We start from the raw sequence: 22,765 nt of genomic DNA, 5'->3' as shown, positions 1-22,765 counted from the left end.
CGTCCATGAATAGTGTGAGAAGACGTCGATCCATTTTAAACCACAGCCGTGTTCTTTAAACTGTATCTTTCATGAAAAGACTGAAACTTCTGACAGTCTTTACCATGTGGTAAACTGGTGAACTATGAGAGCGTCACTGAAGCTTGTATCTGCAGGTTTATTCATCTGTGACTCAGTTTGATTAAATAAAAGTCAACTCTCCTCAGTTCCATGTTTATTCGTCTTCTAAAAGCCTTAAGAATTCACATTTGCACCATCACCAAAAACATAACTTCTCCCACTAAAAAGGTAAAATTAGAAAGTCAAGGTTAATAAAATGCAAGCTTCAGGGAGGGGGGGGGTGAATACATTAGGTCAGCTACAGCTGTAACAGGCAGGTGAAAAGAAGAAGAAGAAGAAGAAGAAGAAGTAGTCTACTCTACTTAAGTTCGTCACAAAGCACAAGACTACACTGAAGAAGAGTCAGACTGAGGCTCTGCTCGTCTGACGAGTCCCCTCGTCCAGATCCAGTCCACCACAGGACGTCTGACCACACAGAGCCTCTTGAAAAACACTCAGACTGGTCATCAATCAGTATCAATCAGTTTAATTATTGAATTTCTTCTCATTTCAGGGTTCAGCTGGGTGTCCTTGTCGCCTCCAGAACGCCGTCAAACCTGCGTTCCATTGTTCCCTTCCAACCGTGTCACCCACTGGCCAATCAGAACCAAAGCCGTCGAGGAAAGATTAGAGAAAAAGAGTGTGGCCGTGTAAACGCCCCGTCCACCTGAGCTGTAGCCCTGGTGAAGTCCCACCCACAGCCTGTCAGCTGTGTGCTCACTTCCTGCTTCATCCTGCCCTCAGGTGGATTTGATTGGCTCAACAGGATGCATTGATGTTTATGGGTACAACTTGATAGTGAGCTACGCAGGTGAGGGGGGAAGGTATCTCCAAGTCGAGGGTGAGAAGGCCTTTGCCCTCCTTCCCCCCTCCCCCATTTGGCGCCGCTTTGCTCGGTCAAACCCCAGAAAGGAAGGCGGGGCCGCAGGCCCACTAAGCGTTGTGTTGGCCCGATCGCCGATGGTTGGGGGAGTGTGGTTGCAGCGGTGCTACGAGGTCGCTGCCCCAGTTTGGGTGCCCAGGAGTTTGGGAGGGCGGACGAAGCATCCGCTTCCCATTTCCTCCCCCTAGTGTGGCCCGGTGCTGCTGTTCCGACACCCCAGACCCGCTGGACGCTGGTGAATCTCCAAGCCTTCGCTGGACCAAAGACATGAAGCAGCTAGCGTTCACACCCAGGCAGTCCAGCCCTCATACAGCTGGGCCAGGTTGTCCATGTTGGTGGCCTCCTTGATGACGAAATCCACCTGGAGCCAAACGACAGGAAACATGTTTCACAGCCTTTGACTGACTCCAGACCAGGTCTGACTCCAGAGCAGGTCCAAGATAAAACCGGACTGTCAGATACAGATTCATTCAACAGGCCTCATTTACACACTAATACAGGTGATGACATCAGAGACGGCACCCCAGCCCAGAATAATGACTGTATGAAGATGGATGACATCACAGCTCCCAAAGTGAAGCCAGAAGCGGAGATGTCATCCATCTGTCATTGGTCCAGAAGGAGGTGGTCATGCTACATGCTAGTTTAGTTTCGACAACAGTTAGCTTAGCTTGAGTTGATCAAAGCAGCTCCATGAGCCTTGACAGCAGTTTATTAAGTTATCTCAACTCGTCTTCTCTACTTCAGTCAAGTTAAAATTCCACACACCAACTTTTTACAGCAGACATTAAACAGGTAACTGTATATCCTCAGTATAGTGAAGAGTAAACACAGCTGACAGGGACACTGAGTGTTACACTGATGGTGTGTGTGTGTGTGTGTGTGTGTGTGTGTGTGTGTGACCTGCTCTGTGGCGCTCATCCTCCTGTTGGGGTCGATGTCTCTGCCCTCCAGCTTGGCTTTCACTCTCTTCCACACACTGACTGCGTACGAGTTCCTCTCCTGGACGGCTGTAACACACAGAGCAGCAGGTTCAGAGCAGTCACCACTTCACCACCATCAACATCACTGACTCACTCACTCACTCGTTCATTCATTCATTCAGGTTTGAATCCAGTCCTGCTGTAAGCTGAGCAGGATCAGATCAGAGAGAACAGTTCACTAAGTTTGGTTTGCATTAGACACCCATTGCCACGGTAACTGGACACAGACGGTAACACCAGTGAGAAGAAAAGAGATGAACACATCATTGACTTTCACCAAAGACTAAATCTAACCCACCGCTGTGAAGGTGTGTCTTCCCTGTGTGAATCCTCAGGGTCACACCTGTTGCTCTGTTGTTGTGTGTTCAGATGTGTTACATTGTGTGTGTTCAGAACGACCGTCAGAGTAAAGAGTGTGGAGAACCGTACCTCGTCCTGTTTTGGGGTCTCGTACAGCCCTCTTGGGGCTGGGGTTGAGGCCCTTGCTGTTCATCAGCAGAGTGCCCGGTGGGGTGTCATTGGGGGTCCCGAGGTTACGTGGCAGACCCTTGCGTGCATTCTGGGACATTGAGTCTGGCTGGGTCTTCACCCCACTGCACCTCACAGCTGGAGTCATGTGACGTGGTGTGAGAGAAAACAGTGAAGAGAAAAAGTTTGATCAGGATCAGACTGATGAGGCCTTTAACAGTCTGCAGCAGGTCACATGACTAAGACAGGAAGTAAACCTTGTGTGTTCCTGTACGTCTTCTCATCACTGCTAAAGATTGATGGAGGTGGAGGAGGAGACATCTGTCTCTACAGGAGATGATCTGAGCTTTAATTCATTCATGTTACCACCATGACTCACTCACTTCACTCTAACTAAACTGGTCATGATGCTGACAGTGACATCACTCATCCACTCGCCCTCAGAGGCTCTAGGTTGCTCTCAGTGCTGCTCACTGTGAGACTGAAGGTGGACACAAGCCACACAGTCTGTGTTTAATGTGACTGTCACCATGTTCATCCTTACACAGTATCTAGTCCCTGTGTCCTCAGGTCTGCAGAGGGCGTTCAAATGTCAAATGGCTCCTGCAGCAGTTTCACATGTTTCTCTGGATGTTTTCTCTCTAACTGTAGACAGCTGCTGCTCTGAGCTACAGGAGGAAGCTGTGGTGTCTTTACAGCATTAGAGGGGTGATGGGGTGAGAGGGTGAAGGGGTGAGGGGGTGAAAGGGACTGTATGTTCCTGTCAGTTGGTACCTGCTGCGAAGCTCGTCTGTGCTGCAGACACAGGACTGGCACATTCACTGTCTCTGTCCGTCACCAGGGGGGAGGCGAAGCCCACCAGGCCATTATACACACTGAGAGACACACACAGGGTTAATACAGGTTTATATGGAGACATCAGAAGAGTGTGTGTGTGTGTGTGTGTGTGTGTGTGTGCACGGATATGTGTGAGTGCGTGTGTGTGGATGTGTGAGTGTGTGTGTGTGTGCATATATGTGTGTTTGTGCGTGTGCGTGTGTGTGTACCTCTGGCTCTGGGAGTGCAGCTCCTTCAAGGTGGCAGGAATCTCCTCCAGCAGCTCGAGCTGCTCCTGGTTGCGGGGCTGCCCGCTGGCCTGGACCACGGTGAATAAGACCAGCTGGATGTTGTCCTGCCATGCTTTGTACTCCAATAGGAAGTGACGCACGCTGCCTTCATACACCACCTCTTCACCATCTGCCAACGCCGCCTCCTCGTCCTGTGTGACAGAGGAGGAGTGTCAGGTTACAGCTGACAGAGTCCTGGACCAGGATCTGTATCCAGACTCCTTCCCTTCCTGCACTTTACTGATTTAAAGATTAAATGTAGCTTTTGCCTCACAGTCATGATGATAAGTGCATGTTGATGAAAGGCAGTGCAGATGTGCAGGAGCTGCTTTTTGGTACCTTAGCCATGGCTTTCAGCAGGTTCTTGACGTCGGCCAGCTGCCGGTTGTGGTTGGACAGAATGGCTTTGATGGAGTCGACCAGAAGCTGCAGCGTCTCTCCACAGGACTCCAGCTGCTGCTCCCGCTCCTCCTGAGTCCTCCGCTCCAAGCTCAGCTCCTCCTCCAGCTGCCTCTGGGCACAGCTCAGCCAATCAGGACTGCCTATGGGCAGGTCCAGCAGTGGACTCTGTAGTGATGACAAAGAGCTTAAAGGTGGAGCCTCTGACCTGTGGTAGAGCTGTGGGCAGATTTTAATCAGTGACACGAGGCAGGAGAAGACTGTAAGCTGGACAACAGGGAGGGGTTTCAAATACTTAAAGACCTGATGCTCATGTTTCTGAAAGGCTGTATGCAGGACAGAGGTCAGACCCACCAGTCGGTGCAGCAGCTGCAGCTCCAGTGGAGACACTGTGCTGCTGAACTGGGCAGCGTAGGAGCAGGTCTGCTGGCAGCGCTTCAGGAGCTCAAACAGCGCAGCGTCCATGTTGAGGGCCTCAGGGGATCGGGTCCGAAGGCCTTCAAAGTTCAGGATGGTGGAGCACAAGAAGGTGACCTGGAACAGCACGGGAAGAAAACCTTTGTTAACACTGGTCGTGTATAAAGTGCTGTGGCCAGAGGAAGTCTCGTCACGTTACCTGACTGGTGCGCTGGTTCTCTCTGGCCACCACGCCGCGTCTCTCCCTGATGGTCATCTCAAAGTCCTGCAGAACCGGGGCCAGTGCTGGGTTGGCTCCACCAGCCCATTTCAGACGCTGCTCAATGCTGGCCTCCAGAGACGCCAGCTTGTCCTGAGACAACAGCAGTCAGACAGGAAGTGCACGTCAATCACAGGTTAATGAGTTACTAAGTTAAGGTTTTATTTATTCCGGGAATCTCTCCTCTGAAAGAGACCTGAGGACGAATCAAACACAAGATTGAGTCACTTTATCAGTACATTAAATAAACTGTGGATATGTGACAGGTCTGAGTGAACATGTGTGAAGTGCTGACTCAGAGGAGACAGTACTGTGATGGTGGAGTGTTATGTTATCAATCATATACATGATATGAAGAGATGTAACAGAAAGGATTCATTCCTGTGGGAGCAGAGGAGCTGAGGAGGCAGAGACCATCGGCAGATTTAGTTTTTCTTCTCTTCAGGGCGGCCACTAAAACTGGAGCTTTAAATGATGCTCATGTAACTTCTGTTGTTCTCCAGTGTAAAAATTATTTCATTTGATACAACAGCAAAAAGCGAGAACGATCCGTATGATAAAAAAAAACAAAAAACACGACCTCCAGTCTGGTAGGGTGTCTGGGTGAAGACATGTGATTCAGCACAAGGTGGTGTGTGTTGTGTGACACTGACCTGGATGCTGATGATGGCCCCCTCGTCCTGACTCAGCTTGTACAGCTTCTTCTTCATGTTGCTGAGGATGACGGAGCGAGGAGGGATGCTGACACTCAGAGGCTGATTGTTGGGACTGAGAACATCTTCATGTTGCCACTGGAGGTGGAAAACGATGACGAAAACAACAACATGTGATGTTACACCTGACTCCATAACCTTTATCACACGACTGACCCTCAATAATAAACCAATTCAATGAGTCACTGACACACAAGTTAACAAATCAAAACCCTTCGTCTTCAGCAGGAAGTTTCTGTAGGTTCTGTTATCTATGTAGCGGGATGTGAATCTGGCCAATCAGCAGCCTCCACCCTCCTCTGTGTACCTGGAACATGGCGATGTGCAGCTGGCTCCTCTGCAGGCTGGCCTTGGCAGCCTCCAGGTTGGCGTCCAGCCTCCGCAGCAGGTCCACTTTCTTCCAGGCCGTGTCGTAGGAGGAGGCCAGCACTGTGGCTCTGTTGAGCAGCAGCTGGGAGACCCGGCCTGAAGCCAGGCTCTGCTCCACGGCCTTCTTACAGAGCTCATCCAGAGACACCTGCAGAGCCACAGAGGGTCAGGTCCAGATCAGGTATGGCTCAGATACTGACTGAGTCTGTGTACTACCAATGACAGGGACCTCCATCAAGTTCTCCTCTTGGTTAGTTTATGATACTGTCAGCACAGTGCTGGTAATACCTTGGACTAGTTACTAAAACATGATGAGCAGGGCTGATAACTCTGACAACGGTGTGATGTCAGATTAACGAGCCAACATTTGAGAAACTACACACAATTGTTGTACCTTGCTCTCTGCACCGAAGTCTTTAGCCTCCACCTGGGTGACGACGTCGAGGCCAAGGGCGGACAGTGTGCTGCACAGGGCCAGACCGAGGGCTTGGCTGGGCAGACCCATGAGCATCTGCCGAACAAACTCTGCTGTGAAGGCCTTAATGGGGCGGGTCATCTGCTCCTCACTAACCACCGCTGAAGACCCTGTGGCACTGGGCCGCCGGTACAACGGCTTCCCCAAACCCACTGGTCCATTTGTGGGCAACAGGTCCTCGGCTGAGGGACAGGTACCTGGACAGAGGAATCGTCACACAAACACTCTACAAGCTTCTGTACAGCTGGTCTGGTCTAAAGAGTGGGGATTTTATAGAAGGATCAATAACATTAACATATGGTCTTGTATATAGTGAGTGGTCATCAGCCAGTCTCTCTGGGTGCCTGTAACTGGTCTGAGAAAACCTGAAGGTTCATCCTGAGGCCTTCACCTCACATGGCTCTTACCAGACAGAGTCTGAGCGAAGGAGGAGCAGAGCCTGAAGAAGTCCCGGATGGTCTGCAGTCTCTTCAGGAAGAACACCTCCTCCATCAGCTGTCTCTGGTTCAGACTGTCAAAGAAGTGGAGCTGTGTGGCCCGAGCCTCCCTCAGAACATCCACCTTCCTCCAGGCTGACGGCACCTCCAGAGAACTCAGCTGAGGATGAGGAAGAGCAGAGGAAGATGGAATGATGAGCATAAATGCCCTTTAGTCAACCAGGAAATGATGCTGGCTGGTGGCTCAAAGTAGATCAATGTACAGTCAGTCACTGGACAAAGCTCCTGTCTGCAGCCTGTGGTACAGGTCTGTGTGGACCTGTGGTCTGTGTGGGCCTGAGCACCTGTGGTCTGTGAGGATCTGTGGTCTGTGTGGATCTGTGGTCTGTGTGGATCTGTGGTCTGTGTTGGCCTGTGGTCTGTGTGGGCCTGTGGACCTGTGGTCTGAGGGCCTGTGGTCTGTGGTGTGTGGACCTGTGGTCTGTGAGGGCCTGTGGTCTACCTGTGGTAGATTATTGATTGAACGATCAGATAGATTATTGATTGGATTAATTATTAAGTGGCATCAACCATCAACCAGGACCTTGTAAAGTTCCTTCCCTTGTTGTGTGTTCTGCAGCCACAGCTTCTTTTTAATGTGCTGTGCTGTCCCTGTGACAGTGCCTCAGTCTGCCAGAAACTGTAAAGTCTTACTCCAGTGTTCACACAGTTCACAGTTATGACACTTATGAGGAGAAACCTGTAGTAACATCAGCAGTCTGAAAACTTTAAATCCAGAGTGAAAAAGCTCTGGAGCTGATGATAAAGGATTCAGAGTCAGACAAAGATGCTTTAAGTTACTGCATCTCTGTGGCTGTCTGAGGAGGACAGCTTACATAAGAATCTAGCCTAGGTTCTAGAGGATGAAAACGTTAATATAACAGGGATCAGACAGAACTCACTGTCATTCACAGTTATTCCACTCTCTACATGTGAAGGAGAACCTGCCGCTACCTTCTCTGTGAGCTGTCCGAAGGCTGTCTCCAGCTGCGTGAACATCCCATCGAAGGCCACCAACAACATTTGACCTGCAGACATCTTCGGTGTGTCCTGGCCTGGTCCGTCCATGCTGCGAGGCTGGATCAGCTCAGAGTACTGAGCACGAAGCATCCTGAGCACAAACACAAATGTTCAGATATCACTCATGTAAAAAACAGGTAAGGCACAGACAGATCTCTACAGCAAAGGTGGAGAGTGACCCACAGAGGCCAGGAACTAAACTGGAATGGTTCTTTAAGTGTTTGTTTAATTATTTTAACCAGTGCTGCACAGCCACAATCACAGCAGCTACTGACCTGGAGATGTGGAGGCAGTGGTTGTGCCCGTCATGGTCCAAGCCTGTGGTAGCCTGCAGACTGTCTGCCAGGCCCTGCAGGCCGAGACCATCAGAGCTCTGCTCCACCAGCTGCTCCAGCTCAGCCAGCATGGACTCCAGGGTGGGCTCTCCTTTGATCATACAGCGCAGAGCCTCTGGAAAGATGATCTGACGGAAGTTGGTGTTCAGTTCCTACAGACAACAATGAGACACATTTACATCCCTATGAAAACAAAGCTTCTGCTTTTCATCCAGAAAACAGTTGTGGGGGTGCACCTACCTGCAAGCAGGTGTACACAGTGTTGGCCAGGTACACAGCCTGGGTGGTAGCAGAGGGTGCAGGCAGCTCCAGGTCATGGGGCAGTAGTGGGCAGCGTTGTAGCAGTGTTGCCAGGGCGCTGACATTTCCAATCATACTGCAGAGCTCCTCCAAAAACCACGCCCCGTCCCGAGATGTCAGGTCCACCAGCTGCTCTCCAGCGCTGGCTGCTGCTCCCTCCATCACCATGTTCCTCCTGGAAGAGAATAAAACACGGTGACTTCCTGCTGTCCCCTGTCCAGAAGCTCCACAACTGTGTAACTGTGGTTATAAAGGTTTCAGATATGAACAGTTACTAAACCACTTTCTCTACTCTCCATTAGTCTGAAAGATGAGTTAAACCTGCAGAGTGTGCAGAGGGCAGAGGTGATGATTCCAGCCAGGCTGAGGGAGCCGGGTTCTCCGTTCTCCCGCAGGAACACTGTGATGCAGTGTTCGATCTCCTGCAGCTGCTCCTCACAGGCTGCTGCTGTGGTACCCTCGGCCTTCAGTCGCTCTGCCTGGTGCATCACGCGGTCGTTGGTGTCAGCCACCTGGTGCTGCAAAGTCAGCTCCACACTGGACAGGAACTGGCAGGAGGCGGCAGGAGGCTGGGGGGCAAACAGCACCTCGTACCTGTGAGGGGAACAGGAAACAGAGCTCAGGTGGGGGCGGGATCAGTTACATGACAGGAAGGTACTGATGAACATGGCGTCTGTGGACTATCCTGAAGAACTAAGACATCATGCTTTTTGTGAATCCACCTTTCAGTAACTCAACACAGAGGAGAACATGTTGCTTAGTACTAGCTACAGACAGTAACAGCCTTTCATCCATGAAACAGAGAGCAAGTCAGAGCAGAGGCTGCACCAGGCTGGACTTCTGACATCACTGCTGACCTGGGGCCAGTAACAGTTTATGAAGAGCAAACTACAAGTAGACTGACCTGTCAGCTTAGGAGAAGACTGAAGGGAGTGGATGTGGGATCTCGATATCAATCACTGGTGTGGTATGTCAAAGGTCAGTTAAAATTCTACTACTGTAAATCTGCAATGTGAAACTTCACTGAGGGACTTGTGGTTAAATAACCATGTAGCCAGCTGTGTAAAGTTAAACAGCTCCAGTCACTTTGAGTCTGTTTTAAGTTAAGTGTCTGGTACTAATGTTCAAATAAAAATATCAGACTTCTCCCTCTAACTACTGTTGCTGTTGTCAGTGAGAAAACATGTACCACTAATTAACACAACACACAGGCTGCTTATAAACTGCTAATCTTAGGTCCCAGGAATCGGGACTTCTGAGTGACCATACTGAGCTAACACCAACTGTGACTGTAGCCGACTGGCTCATGTGGAGCCTGTGGGATTTTAACAGGCAGTTGTTTCTTGAATAAACCTCCCGAGCAGAGACAAAACAAGTCCTGATGTTTCATAGTGTCATAGCAAGTGATGGGACTTCCATGAGCTGTTACTGGCATCAGATCACAGTGTTGTTGGCTACTTCCTCGCCTCAGAGCGCCTGTAAAGATGCGTCTGCCTCAGTCTCCAAGAGGTAGTCTGTACCAGGCAGAGACGGACAACAGTAATACTTATAACAACATCTATACAGTATACAGTACTGTACTGTTTGATCATATAATTATTTATCTCATGTCCTTTAGTGTGAGGGACTGATTGAAATATCTTTTTAGTGTGTGTATATCTATCTATCTATCTATCTATCTATCTATAAATATATAAATGATAAGAAAAGTTATTTAAATTTTTTGGCTGCCAGGAAAATGAAAATATAGAAGATGCCAGTAAATCTCTGGTCTACTGACCATCAAAACAGAGCCAGTGAACAGTATAAAGGTGTTGACAGTCTGTATGACAGCAGAGGGGAGGGCCTGCTGAGGTTCCTTACTGTCTGTAGATGTGCTGGCAGTGCTCAACTGTCATGTCTCTCAGCAGCTCCTCCAACCAGGCCTTCCACTGGTGGGCCCGATGGAGCAGCAGAGTGGCCCGTGGGTACAGCAGAGCCACTGTAGCATAGCTGTGCAGCTGCTCCAGGCAGCCACGCAGAGCCCCACGGCGCTGCTGCAGCAGGGAGCTCAATTCCGCCTCCAGGCTCTCGCACTGGCTGATCAGGTGGGCCTGGCCTGCGTTCTGCAGGAAGGCTGTGGCTGGCACGTAGCTGGGGGGACCTGGAACAACAAGGTGTCAAAGACACTAAAGTAAATAAAATGCTCCGTGTGGTATTTTAACAAGAAACTTAGAGACATTAAATTAGTCCTAAAAAACGAGCAGCCTTTACAAGACCTTCTTCATTGCTGGCAGCTCTGATCGAGCTCAGTACAGCCAGAGAATATCTTTATCACATGTTGTCACAAACCTCTTTTCAATCACAATCTGTGTTTTACCATAAATTAACCTAATTAACACCCAAACTAGCTCAATAACTACATGAAATCCAGTAACTGAGGATCAGTATTATACATTAAGAAATGTTACTAAAATTAAACCAGTTCATCCCGCGTCACTTCCAGTGGGACTAACCCAGGTCTATGGGGCTGCTGATGTCCTGCAGCAGGCTGGCCAGCTGGGTGGCCTCCAGGTTGGAGAATGCAGCCTGGTACTGAGAGATCCACTGGTCCAGGTCAGCCAGCTTGCTCTGGATGGCCTCTTGCACTGTCCGCTGCCGCGACTGCAGCTGTGTATGTTCAGAGTACCTGTGACAAGAGGGGGTGGAGGTGGATCAATGAGCCATCAGAGAGTGGAGCAGCTCCCCCTCCATTTACAGTGAGGTGAGGAAGTCTGAACATAAACTGAATGAAAAACAAACATCTGAACTGAAAGTCAAAATTATTCATCAAAATGTTTAGTGAAGATTTGGATTTCGTACGACAGTAATGTGTGTGTGTTCCCTGATCAAACCCGACACATAAAGTGTTATATGGTCTCATTATTAAGTTGAAGAAAAAAAGACTTGAGCTGTGTATCTTTTGGCCTCAGTGTCTACATCTGCTGAGCTGCTAACTACACTTTAGATACAGACGGAGAGAGAAGACTGAGAACAGATACAGGACGATGGTTGCTTATGATTCTCTGACTGACATTATAAATGTAGATCAGTTTAAAAACCACTCTGTGCTGCCTCAGACCTTTGCTCCAAGGTGAGGATGAGATGGTCTGGGTGGTTCTCTGCCCCCTCCAGAAAGGCTATCTCCTCTTGCAGCTTGGCCTGTAGTTTCTCCCCCTGGAACAGCAGCTCCTGCAGGACCAGGTACTCCTCCACGGCCTCCTCCACTTGTGGCAGCACTGCTAGCATCTCGTCACGATTCTTAAACCAGTTCACCTGTACACAGTCCACCAGTCACACTCTGGTGTTACAGTAGCTGCTCGTTTCATTTCCCACTGTTCAACCACAGGCTTGTCCTCACCTGGACCCGGCGGTCTACACTAATACTAATACACCAATACTGTGCAGCAGCATCATCATCATACTCACCTACAGAACTTCTTTCTAGTCAGACTGAGAGAACCTCTGTATCTTCATTTACACAATGCGACTTAACTGTTGAAGAACTAGGATTATAATTAACCTCAGGAGGAAGTCCATCACTGGCTGATACCTCACCTTGATCTCAGCCACCCTGGAGGAGAAGAGGGAGCGTGTGATGTCTCGCTCCATCTCCCTCTTGCTCTGCTTACTGTCAGCCTGTTGGCCTCCTCCTCCGTACACTGCACCAGCGAAGCCCACCTCCCCCCCAGCAGTCCAGTCCACCAGGGGATCATAGACGAAGGCCTCCAGCAGGGTCAGTAGGGTCTCTCTGCCCCGACGCATCATTTGAACAACCTAAAATGACACACTTGACTTCAGCTCAAGATCAAGTCTAGGTCCTGAACACCAACTGCTCCTCTTCTGGTTCTATAGTCAAGTCCTAAACTGTAAATACATATGTACACATTCAGTGTGAATGTAATGAGGCCCAGTGAGGGAGGTGTGGCAGAGCAGAGTGTGACATGTCAGTGACCTGTTCACAGGACAGCCTGAAGATGCCCTCCACCCCTGTGACTCCCAGAGCGGTCTCAATGTTGTGGGTCATCCTGAAGGGGACCTTCTCCGGCACCCGCAGACTCTTACCTAGTGTGTGACAGACACACACACACACACACACACACACACACACACACACACACACACACAATTGTGATCAGCAGTGGCTCATTGTCCACACACTGACAGGACATTATGTTTTTATGTCATTACCAGCAAACTGACCTTTTTCAAAGCAGACGTTGTAGTCAATGTGCACCACCTCTCCAGTGGTCATGTCAATCAACACATTGTCAAGGTGACGGTCGCCAAGGCCAATGATGTATCCCACCATGGACATGACAGCAGTGGACCTGGCGTAGGACTGCAGCATAAAGAAGAGGAACATCAGTAAGACACTGAGTGGACGACTGTCAGAGCGTCCCACACCCTCACAGTTAATGTGTTTACATCCACTCTTAAATTGCCATGGTTACCTGAGTGACCCTCCACCACTCGCTGGGTGTGGTGCAGGAACACCACAGCTCCTTGGCCAGCAGGTTGGAGGGCGTAGCCTCCATTAACTCCTTCAGCACCTCCTTCATGACGCTGAGAGGCCAGTCTCGTCGGGTCACATCCAGACTCAGCCCGACCGCCTTCAGAGCTGGTCCAATGCGGCTGTAGTAGAGCTCACTGGGGCGGGGAACTGGAGGCACTGGCTGCTGCTGGAAGGAGTCCTGAGCCTGGTCAGGACAAAAAGACAAAAAACAAAAAGTATTTTTATCTTGACCTGATCCAGTGTCTGTCCGCAGTGCAGCATAGCACAGAGGAGAGCATCACCTTCTGAGCCTGCAGCACAGCCTCCCTCTGCTGCCAGCGCTTGTAGAGGCCGAAGAGGGGCGTGGCTCCGTCCACCCACTGGATCAGTCCTGACCGGGTTCCCAGGGGGGTGACGGAGTAGTGGCGGGCGTGGAAGTGAGGCTGCTCCTGTTGGTTGATCTTGGTGAACATGGTGTTGACGATAGACAGGAACTGCATGATGCGCTCATCCAAATGTAAATCCTCCAGACCTGAGAGACAAGGGTTTAATCACATCTGAATCAAACATTCACGGAGCAAACTTCATCTGGATTCATCTGATTTACAGCCTGCTTCTGTGTTATGCAGAGTCGGAGGTTTTTAATACTGTGAGCAACACAAACTAAATTCCATTCACCTCCACTGTACAGAGGTGGAGGCAGGTGACAGACACAGAGTGAAATATAATGTTTTCCACATGGAAAGAGCCAAGACAGATGTGACAAATGAAAACAGAGCTGAGAAGTTCAAACCCGGCAAACTCTCTCACCTGAGCATGAAGAATTACACAAAAGGTTGGACACAGGATGTATCTACTCCTTCATTCATTCCCTCCCAGCTGCTCTCCTACCTTTGAAAAGGTACGGGTAGTTGCGTCCATCTGAGCCAAGGAAGAACAGCTTCTTTGGCTTGGTCTTGGTGGGCAGGATGGTTATGGTGTTGCCGACGCTCTGTATGGTGACGGCGTCTGAGGCAGACACCTCACCTGGCAGGGCCATCTCTGTCGTCGTCATGGACACCAGGCGAGGACTGATCTCATCCAGGTGGAGCAGGTAGCTGGCTCGCTTCTGAGCACGCTGCTGCAGGCTCATCATGATCTGAACACACACACACTACTACATTAATGTGTACAACATATAATGACTGTAAGGCTGTTGTGTAGACACTATCATGCATATTAATGAGACAATATTTATGCAGAATGATTTACCAAACATACAGATGTGCACACACCTGTTTGAACGGCAGCCAGCTGCTGGCGGGGTTTGCCGGATTGGCCGGGTTCCTCAGGCGCTCCAGGGCAGTGGTGATGGCGTCCCCGTAGGTCTGCTGGAACCAGGTCTCATGTGGCGTCTCTGCTGGAGCTGCAGTGATGCTGCAGACATGATCCAGGGCAAAAACCATGGGACGCATCAGCGCCGAGTGCTTCTCACGCATGATGGCGATCTTCTCATCCCTGCAGCACAACGAGGAGAGTAACTAGACAGTAAGCACGTATAACAGGGTCCAAGCAATTCAGCAGTCTAGAGGCTCAGAGACACAGAGTGACTGAGAAACCAAGAGCATTATTGAATCGGCCTTCAACAAGTTAACAAGTGGTTTAACATCGTTTGTACGTTAGGGCAGACACACCACCTGCAGTGCACAGCCAAGGAGAGTCAGTACTGTCTCTGTCTTACTTTTCATCTCATCTGCGAGACACGAAGTGGCAGAGTTTAGTCTAACTCTTCCACTCTTATCCATCAGTGCAGGTTACCTCCAAAATTACACATTTACAGATAAAAAAAACTCAAACCTCTAACCATTAGGCTGTTGGAAGCCTGGGAGGAAGAGAAGAGTTTAACAAGAAGGCACAGACAGACCTAAACTAACCAGGTGCAACAAATCCAGATAGCCGATTATGAGATATAAACATTGAGCATTTGTTGCCCCCTAGAGGCAGAATATTACAAGATTGTGCAACAAAGCTAGGACCTAGCATTTGAACATGGTTACTGAGTTGGGTTAAAGTAACTTTAGTCAATTTTGATTTATAAGCTTTTATGTAAAATGTAGCTTAGAGACAGGTTCAAAATTCAATTTAATTTGTTCGTATAGTGACAAACCATGACAGACATTATCTCAAGGTCGAGACCTGACAATGTTTTAGAGAGAAACCAGGAAAAAGTCCCTTTAACAGTAAGAAACCTCCAACAGAACCAGATTCAGGGTGGGGTGGGGGTGTGAGGGTAGGGTGGGGGATCTGCCTGACGGTTGGGTTATAATTGTATAATTAAAAAATGAATTGACAAATAAAATTTTTAATAACTTTTTGGCAGCATTGTCTGTAAATGATGATTTTGACAGTCTTGAACTACTTCTGATGGAAAATCTGGTGTTTTTAGAGACGAAGATGAACGGAGTAAGGATGGAGATGAACAGGGAGATTGACAAGACGAAAGCATTTTGACTCAAGGCTAAATTAAACATTTAATTATAAATACATAGAGTGTACAAAAGCTCGACAGACCCCAGCTTTTAAAGGTAAGCAGGTGAACCTCACCTGCGCAGTGTGTTGTTGTTCTGCACCCTCTTGACCTCATCCTCTAGCTGTTGGATCCTCCGCAGGACGTGCATGTGTTGCTGCTGTAACACGCCCAGCCACAGTTCGTCCCACAGTAAGGTGACTCTGCGCAGCTCCCCCACCAGCTGCTGCACCTGCTCAGCACACAGACTGGTGAGGTCCAGAACACCACAGGTACACCAACACATGCTTTACATGCTGACTAGACCTCTTCTCAGGAAGAAGTTGTGCACACTGTTTGATTGACAGCTTCCTCATCCTGTTAAGTTTTAGCATTTTAAGACAGGAAAACTTTTTCTGTGAGCGGCTGGTAAAGAAACAGCTGAGTTCATTGATCAACAGGTCAGAAATAAACCAAGCTGGGAGGGGATGGTAAGAGTGCCCTCTGCAGACCACAAGGCAAACTTTTTTTTAGACCACATCCAAATGAATGTTTGAATTTTGAATAAACAGTGACAGTCGTGATGTAAACCTTATTAAAAATAAAGCCAATCAAATGTCAGTCAGTAAAGTCAGTGTTGTATAGACCTGAAGTCTCCATCTTATCCAACTTATAAACATGAACACACATGTTGTCCTGCACCTTCACCTGCTGAACTAAGCAAACACACACTGATGCCAGTCTGTGGGATCACAGCTGCTCAGATGAAGCTCATTAAACAGCATGTTACAGTCACCACATGCTGCTGTGGTTCTTGCTCTTCAGTACCACTAACACCTGTCTGAGCCTGACATGTAGCTACAACACAGGTTTGTTTACCTGCCAGCGGCTGTCAATCAAACACAGACACACCATCTTCCTTTTAATAATAGAAAAAAGTTCACTCTTCACAGTTCTCTCTACCTGAAGCACCATGGTGGGGTTGGCTAAGGACAGCTTCTCCACGATCTTGCTGTAACAGTCCTGCATCATGGCTTGGTCTTGACTGGAACAGAAGGTGGGCAGCTCCTCTGCAGCTCCCTCCTGTCCTCCGCTCTCTGGCTGCTCATCCTCCTCACCACCCAGGCCCTCCCCCTGCATGCTGCCCAGGAAAGTGGGCAGAGCTGACGGCAGTTTGCTCCCTGTCAACACATCAATCAATTAAATCCAGTGTATTTACATTTCTCCTGGCATCACTGATCATGTCAAGTCTCATGAAGAACGGATAGTTTCAGTTCCAGGGGAGGTTTTCTGTTCCACTGTCGCTGAATTCAACATGAAGATAATGAGAATAAATTACTTCTAATCAGATGAGTGAGACATGATGATTTCAGACTTTAAAGGAACTCCACATGACTGGGTCAACACAATTAAAATAAATACCTGGGTTCTGAGCCTCCCCCCCCAGGGACAGTGAACCCACGATGGCTGGGTAGAGGATGAGATGTGGGGAATCCTGGGCCACTCGACACAGCAGGCTGCAGATGCTCTGTCGGATGTAAGCCTCCGGATGATTGAGGCGGGAAAACAGCTGGGGGATGATCCCTGAAGAGGACACAGATCATCAGAACAGCAGTGGTGACAGTCGGGTTAAGTCAGAGGAGAACTAGTTAAGAGGCAGAAGTTCTGACAGGTGGCAGAAATACATTCATCACAGAGGGAGGGAGACCAGATAATGGTTTCTATATGATGATCTAAACCCCTTCTTACTTTCTCACCTCCACACACCTGGTCAGTCCCTGCATGAGGAGGGTGTGAGTTTTAATTTCAGCTCTAAACATTCTCCTCTCAGGAGCAAGAGAAAATCTCTGGGAATGTGTGACGTACCCCTCCAGGGCGCTGTGGGGGTCGAGGCTAAGCCCAGCTCAAGCCCCTCCCTCAGTTCACCGGCATGCTTCACCAGCAGGCGGAGGAGACGCAGGGTTGCCATGACGATCACATCGTCATTGCTCTGTTTGTTGTTGTGACAGGATAGCAGGAGTTTCGGGTCATCCTCATCTATAGGGACCTAAACACACAACACACACTGAGGATGAGGAACTGAAGATGAAGCTGCTCTCACTCCAGTCATCAGGTTCATACAGGTGTGAGTCTCACCTGTCCTGCATTCAGCTTCAGGAAGGTGAAATAGGCTTGGCAGGAGACCCGGTAGAGGCCGAAGATGCGGTCCACAACCCGTCTCCAGACCCGGATCAGACCATCTGTGACGGGCTGGCCCACTTCCCCCAGCCAGGGACATGAAGCGGTGAGCTGCCGCCAGATTACGTCTACCATGTCGTCCTCATCGTCGTCCTGCTGCAGAGCCATGTCCTCATCCTGACACACCACAGAGGAGCAGATTCAGAACCACCTGCACCGACATCTGACAGTCTGCTGCAGAACAGTGACCAAGCCCATGACCCTCCTCCATCAGACCATCTGTGTGTGTTTGTCTACACAGTCAATGATGAGCAACTTAGAGTCATTGTGTAGTTCAGTGTATTCACTGTTGTGTGACTGATGTCTTATTTGTTGGTGACTTCTAAAAGTAAAAAGTAGAACTAAATAAAATTAAGTAACTTTTGAAAAGAGAATTATGACAAACTTTTTGAAGTTTGTCAAAAATATAAACTAAATGATGATGTGACAGATGAACAAACTAATTCCTGTTTCAATGAAAACTCTTATACAGTGACCTGCCGGCATTTGCAGAATAACACACTGTAATACTGTAATGTTGGCGATGTTCTGATGAACAAACAGAGTTATGGTCTCCTCTACAGTCTACTGAGCCTCAGACAGAGAGCAGCTGAGACAAACTGACAACATGCAGGCAGCACATTATTTACAGAACATGAGCTAACGTCACATCATCAGGAGCTGTGGATGAGGATGTAACGGTGACCCGACTTTCAGTCGGCTATCTTTTGTGTCGGCCATCTTTAGTGCTGCTGTCAGAAGGAGGAGGAACGTTCACCTCCAATCGACCAGTTAAATCTTCCTCCAGATGTTCACCACAGAAACATCGCTACGTTAACAGTCTGCTGTGTCACTGCAGAGCAGAGAAGCATGGACTCCACAAACCTCACCAGAACCACCATTAACTTCACTTTGATTTTAATAATTACATTTTAGTCAGTTAATCAGGTTTGGTTGTACTTTCATAGTGTCATTAATGTTGCAGTTCTTGTTTTTTGTTTTGTTTACTTATTGTTTATTGATTTATTCTTTCTTTTCAGAAAAAAGAGAGTGTGGATGGAGGTGAGATCTGTGGTTGTTATCTGATGTCTTATCTGTTAGAAGATTAAAATCAGATATAAAGAATAAAAACCTCTCTACCTGTATGCCAGTGGGTCGACACATAGCCTGTCCCAGAATGCTGAAGATGGTGTCCTTGTCTTCTTCGCTGGTGGTTGCTGGCAGCAGCTCCTCGATCTCCTTCTTTTCCCCAGGAAGAAGAGGCAATCCCTCCCCTTGGCTGAGGAGGAAAATAAAATCACAGTATTATGGGCCTGGAAATACCAGACAATATAAAGCAGTCCAATACAACAGCATCAAGAGTTACCATGGAGTTAAATCAGCACCTTTTCTACACATACGAGCCACTGGCTCCACTAACCTGGCATTGTCTACCACCTTCCTGCCCCAGCGGTAAGCCCAGCTGGCCAGGGCGGCCCAGGACTTAGCCACCTCTGGAGCCAGGCTGGTGGAGAGCTGGTAGAGCTGGCCCAACACGAAGTCTGGCTCCCCGACTCCCACACTCACTGCACAGGGAAGATTAAAACAACCATTAAACAAGCTTCTGACTGACAAACACAGCCCTGGTGTTTCTACACTTCAGAGGTTTGAATGGACTGGAGGTGGGAATCTGGTTCATGATTTGATTCTGAATCTTGTGTCATGATGGAATCCACTGACCCTTGAATAAAAGCTGTGACAGGTGAGCTGAGACTCTGCAGCTTTTATTCAAGTTAACTTCATGATGGTGTGTGTTCAGAAGCCTGAAGAGACTGTCCTCACGTGCTGCGGTAAGCGTATTGTGTCACTTCCGGGTGTTGGTGGTGTTGTGTTTGTTGCTGCTCTCCCTGAACTCAGCTGATCCTAGTTATATCTTTGTATACAACCGCTAATTATCTGTTGTACTGTCGAACTTCTGTTCGATCACTCTCAGCTCTCTCCTTCTCTTCGTGAGATTCTCATTAAAACACAGCTGTTTACACGCTAGCTCTGTTAGCTACTTTAGCTTAGCAGTTAATGATGGCTTCTGTCTCTCCCTCTCCTGCTCTCTCTTGCTCAGCCTGCTTCATGTTTAGTTCCTCCTCTGCCTCCTTTAGTGGTAATGGTACATGTAATAAATGTAGTTTGTTTGCAGTTATGGAGGCGAGGCTCAATGATTTGGAATCCCGGCTCAGCACCATGAAACCACATCTTTAGCTTCTCCAGTTAGCCAGCCCCCAGCAGCTGGTGCGGACCGACCCGGTGTAGCACCTTCTGTCGCTCCTTCTCTCCCCCCAGCAGCTCCCGAGCAGCCGGGAGGTCAGGGCGGCTGGTGACTGTTCGTAACAAGAAGAGGCTTAGTCCTAAACAAAAGCTCACGGCTCACCACCAACCTGTTCACGTTTCCAACAGGTTCTCCCCACTCAGCGACACACCCGCTGGGAAGCAAACTCTGGTCATTGGTGACTCTATTCTGAGAAACGTGAAGTTAGCGACACCAGCGGCCATAGTCACATGTTTCCTGGGGCCAGAGCGGGCGACATTGAATCAAATCTGAAGCTGCTGGCGAAGGATAAACGTAAATACAGTACGATTGTAATACACGCCGGCACTAATGACACCCGATTACGCCAATCGGAGATCACTAAGATTAATGTGGAGTCGGTGTGTACTTATGCTAGAACAATGTCGGTCTCCGTAGTTTTCTCTGGGCCCCTCCCCAACCTGACCAGCGATGACATGTCCAGCCGCTTGTCATCGTTCAACCGCTGGTTATCGAGCTGGTGTTCCGCTAACGATGTGGGCTTTGTTGATAACTGGCAGACTTTCTGGGGAAGACCTGGTCTGATTAGAAACAAACATCCCACGCTGGATGGAGCTGCTCTCTTATCTAGAAACTTCACTGAGTTTATTAGAAGCCAAAGCCATGACAAACCAGAGTTGAGACCAGGAGGCAGAGTCGCAGTCTTACACTCTTCTCTGCGCCTCTTAGAGCAGTCGCTGCCATTCACCCCCTAAAAACTGTGTCTGTCCCCCCACCACCTACATTTAAATATAATAAATCAAAAGTGAACAGAGGAGGAGTTAGACATGAAAACCTAATAAAAATTAACACAACTGTTAGTCCAGAACCAAATAACAGGAAAATTAAATGTGGCTTATTGAATATCAGATCACTCTCATCTAAATCTCTACTCGTCAATGATCTGATAACTGATCATCACATTGATCTGCTCTGTCTGACTGAAACCTGGCTGCAGCAGGATGAATATGTTAGTCTGAATGAATCAACACCCCCCACTCATGTTAACGTTCATATCCCTCGAAGCACAGGCCGAGGAGGAGGGGTGGCAGCCATCTATCACTCCAATTTACTAATAAATCCTAAGCCTAAGGTTAATCATAATTCATTTGAAAGCCTTATTCTTAGTCTGTCTCACCCAAACTGGAAGACACAAAAACCAGTCCTACTAGTTACTGTATATCGTCCACCTGCCCCTTACTCTGAGTTCTTATCTGAGTTCTCAGACTTTTTATCTGAGTTAGTTCTCAGCACAGATAAAGTTATCATGGTGGGTGATTTTAACATTCACGTAGATGTTGAAAGTGACAGCCTGAGTATTGCATTTAATTCATTATTAGACTCAATTGGCTTCTCTCAGCATGTTAATGAACCCACTCACTCTTTTAACCAGACCCATGATCTGGTTCTGACTTATGGGATTGACATCGAATATCTAACAGTTTCTCCCAGAAACCCTCTTTTATCTGACCATTCTCTGTTAACATTTGAGTTTTCAGTCATGGACTACACAGCATCTGGGGAAAAAATCTATTACAGCAGGTGTCTGTCTGACAATACCATCAGCAAATTTAAAGAAAGAATCCCATCAGTACTTAGCCCACTGCTATGTATCAATGCAGTAGGGAACAGCTCTCTTAACTTCACATCCACACAGGTTGATGATCTTGTTGACAGTACTGTAGCCTCACTGTGTGCAACTCTAGACACTGTAGCCCCTCTGAGGAAGAAGGTAGTGAGTCAGAGAAGGCTAGCTCCATGGTACAACTCAGAAACACGAGCTTCAAAGCAAAATTCAAGGAAACTAGAAAGAAGGTGGCGTTCTACTAACCTGGATGAATCTCTAAAGGCTTGGAAAGACAGCCTATTGGCATTTAAAAAAAGCCTCCGTAAAGCCAGAACATCCTATTATTCATCATTGATAGAAGAAAACAAGAACAATCCCAGGTTTCTGTTCAGCACTGTAGCCAGGCTGACAGACAGCCACAGCTCTGTTGATCCATCTAATCCTTTAGCCCTCAGCTGTAATGACTTTATGAGCTTCTTTACAAATAAAATTGTCTCTGTTAGAGAAAAAATTCACCATCTCCTCCCCACAGCTGGCTCAGATGTACTGTCCAGTTCAGCAGCCTCAGAGTCGACTGTAACTGGCTTATATTTTGACTGTTTCTCTCCTGTAGATCTCTCTGAGCTCACTTCAACAGTTTCATCATCTAAACCATCGACTTGTCTTCTTGACCCCGTTCCAACAAGGTTGTTCAAAGAGGTTTTTCCTTTAATCGACACCTCTATATTAAGTCTGATTAACTTATCTTTATCAACTGGTTATGTACCGCAGGCTTTTAAAGTTGCAGTAATTAAACCTCTACTTAAAAAGCCTACTCTTGATCCTGATGTTTTAGCCAATTATAGACCTATATCCAACCTCCCCTTTATTTCCAAAATCCTTGAGAAGGTCGTTGCAAACCAGTTATGTGATTATTTGCACAGGAATGGTTTGTTTGAAGATTTTCAGTCAGGTTTTAGAGTCCATCATAGCATCTCGTCATAGCCTCAGACAATGGACTTGTCTCTGTACTTGTCCTGCTAGATCTTAGTGCCGCATTTGACACCATTGATCATAAGATTTTATTACAGAGACTAGAACATATGGTCGGCATCAAAGGAACCACACTAAGCTGGTTTAAGTCATATCTGTCAGATAGACTCCAGTTTGTTCATGTTAATAATGACTCCTCTATCATCACAGAAGTTAGTCATGGAGTTCCACAAGGTTCTGTGCTAGGACCAATGCTCTTCAGTCTATATATGCTCCCTCTGGGAAACATTATTAGGAGGCGCCAGATGAATTTCCATTGTTACGCAGATGACACCCAGCTGTACTTATCCATGAAGCCAGGTGAGACTAACCAGATAGTCAAGCTTCAG

General features: G+C 48.0%; 1 protein-coding gene across 1 annotated transcript in view; it reads right to left on the bottom strand.

Annotated features, from left to right (window-relative positions):
• Positions 1–201: 201 nt before the first annotated feature.
• The window catches only part of smg1 (SMG1 nonsense mediated mRNA decay associated PI3K related kinase), a 47,382-nt gene continuing 24,818 nt past the window's right edge, over positions 202–22,765 (bottom strand). Inside the window, exons 32-64 of the mRNA XM_071501486.1 lie at positions 18,938–19,082; positions 18,658–18,796; positions 17,437–17,655; positions 17,167–17,347; positions 16,723–16,884; positions 16,264–16,481; positions 15,399–15,553; positions 14,090–14,312; positions 13,707–13,953; positions 13,118–13,347; positions 12,775–13,020; positions 12,524–12,662; positions 12,276–12,385; positions 11,879–12,097; positions 11,403–11,596; positions 10,798–10,970; positions 10,166–10,445; positions 8,624–8,896; positions 8,243–8,477; positions 7,943–8,154; positions 7,602–7,758; positions 6,579–6,768; positions 6,091–6,368; positions 5,635–5,844; positions 5,268–5,405; positions 4,555–4,707; positions 4,293–4,472; positions 3,879–4,106; positions 3,480–3,691; positions 3,208–3,308; positions 2,395–2,571; positions 1,886–1,992; positions 202–1,343 (exon numbers count right to left, since the gene is read on the bottom strand). Of these exons, the coding sequence (XP_071357587.1) occupies positions 1,266–1,343; positions 1,886–1,992; positions 2,395–2,571; positions 3,208–3,308; positions 3,480–3,691; positions 3,879–4,106; positions 4,293–4,472; positions 4,555–4,707; positions 5,268–5,405; positions 5,635–5,844; positions 6,091–6,368; positions 6,579–6,768; positions 7,602–7,758; positions 7,943–8,154; positions 8,243–8,477; positions 8,624–8,896; positions 10,166–10,445; positions 10,798–10,970; positions 11,403–11,596; positions 11,879–12,097; positions 12,276–12,385; positions 12,524–12,662; positions 12,775–13,020; positions 13,118–13,347; positions 13,707–13,953; positions 14,090–14,312; positions 15,399–15,553; positions 16,264–16,481; positions 16,723–16,884; positions 17,167–17,347; positions 17,437–17,655; positions 18,658–18,796; positions 18,938–19,082 (6,209 nt within the window). The 3' untranslated portion in view covers positions 202–1,265. The remainder of the gene's footprint in view (positions 1,344–1,885; positions 1,993–2,394; positions 2,572–3,207; positions 3,309–3,479; positions 3,692–3,878; positions 4,107–4,292; positions 4,473–4,554; positions 4,708–5,267; positions 5,406–5,634; positions 5,845–6,090; positions 6,369–6,578; positions 6,769–7,601; positions 7,759–7,942; positions 8,155–8,242; positions 8,478–8,623; positions 8,897–10,165; positions 10,446–10,797; positions 10,971–11,402; positions 11,597–11,878; positions 12,098–12,275; positions 12,386–12,523; positions 12,663–12,774; positions 13,021–13,117; positions 13,348–13,706; positions 13,954–14,089; positions 14,313–15,398; positions 15,554–16,263; positions 16,482–16,722; positions 16,885–17,166; positions 17,348–17,436; positions 17,656–18,657; positions 18,797–18,937; positions 19,083–22,765) is intronic.

This window comes from Trachinotus anak, unplaced genomic scaffold (assembly GCF_046630095.1).
Source record: "Trachinotus anak isolate AG129_WGS33_773 ecotype Australia unplaced genomic scaffold, CSIRO_AGI_Tana_v1 ptg000017l, whole genome shotgun sequence".
Lineage (NCBI taxonomy): Eukaryota > Metazoa > Chordata > Actinopteri > Carangiformes > Carangidae > Trachinotus > Trachinotus anak.
Note: the sequence above shows the minus strand (reverse complement) of the source record. Positions and strands in the feature narration are given on the sequence as shown.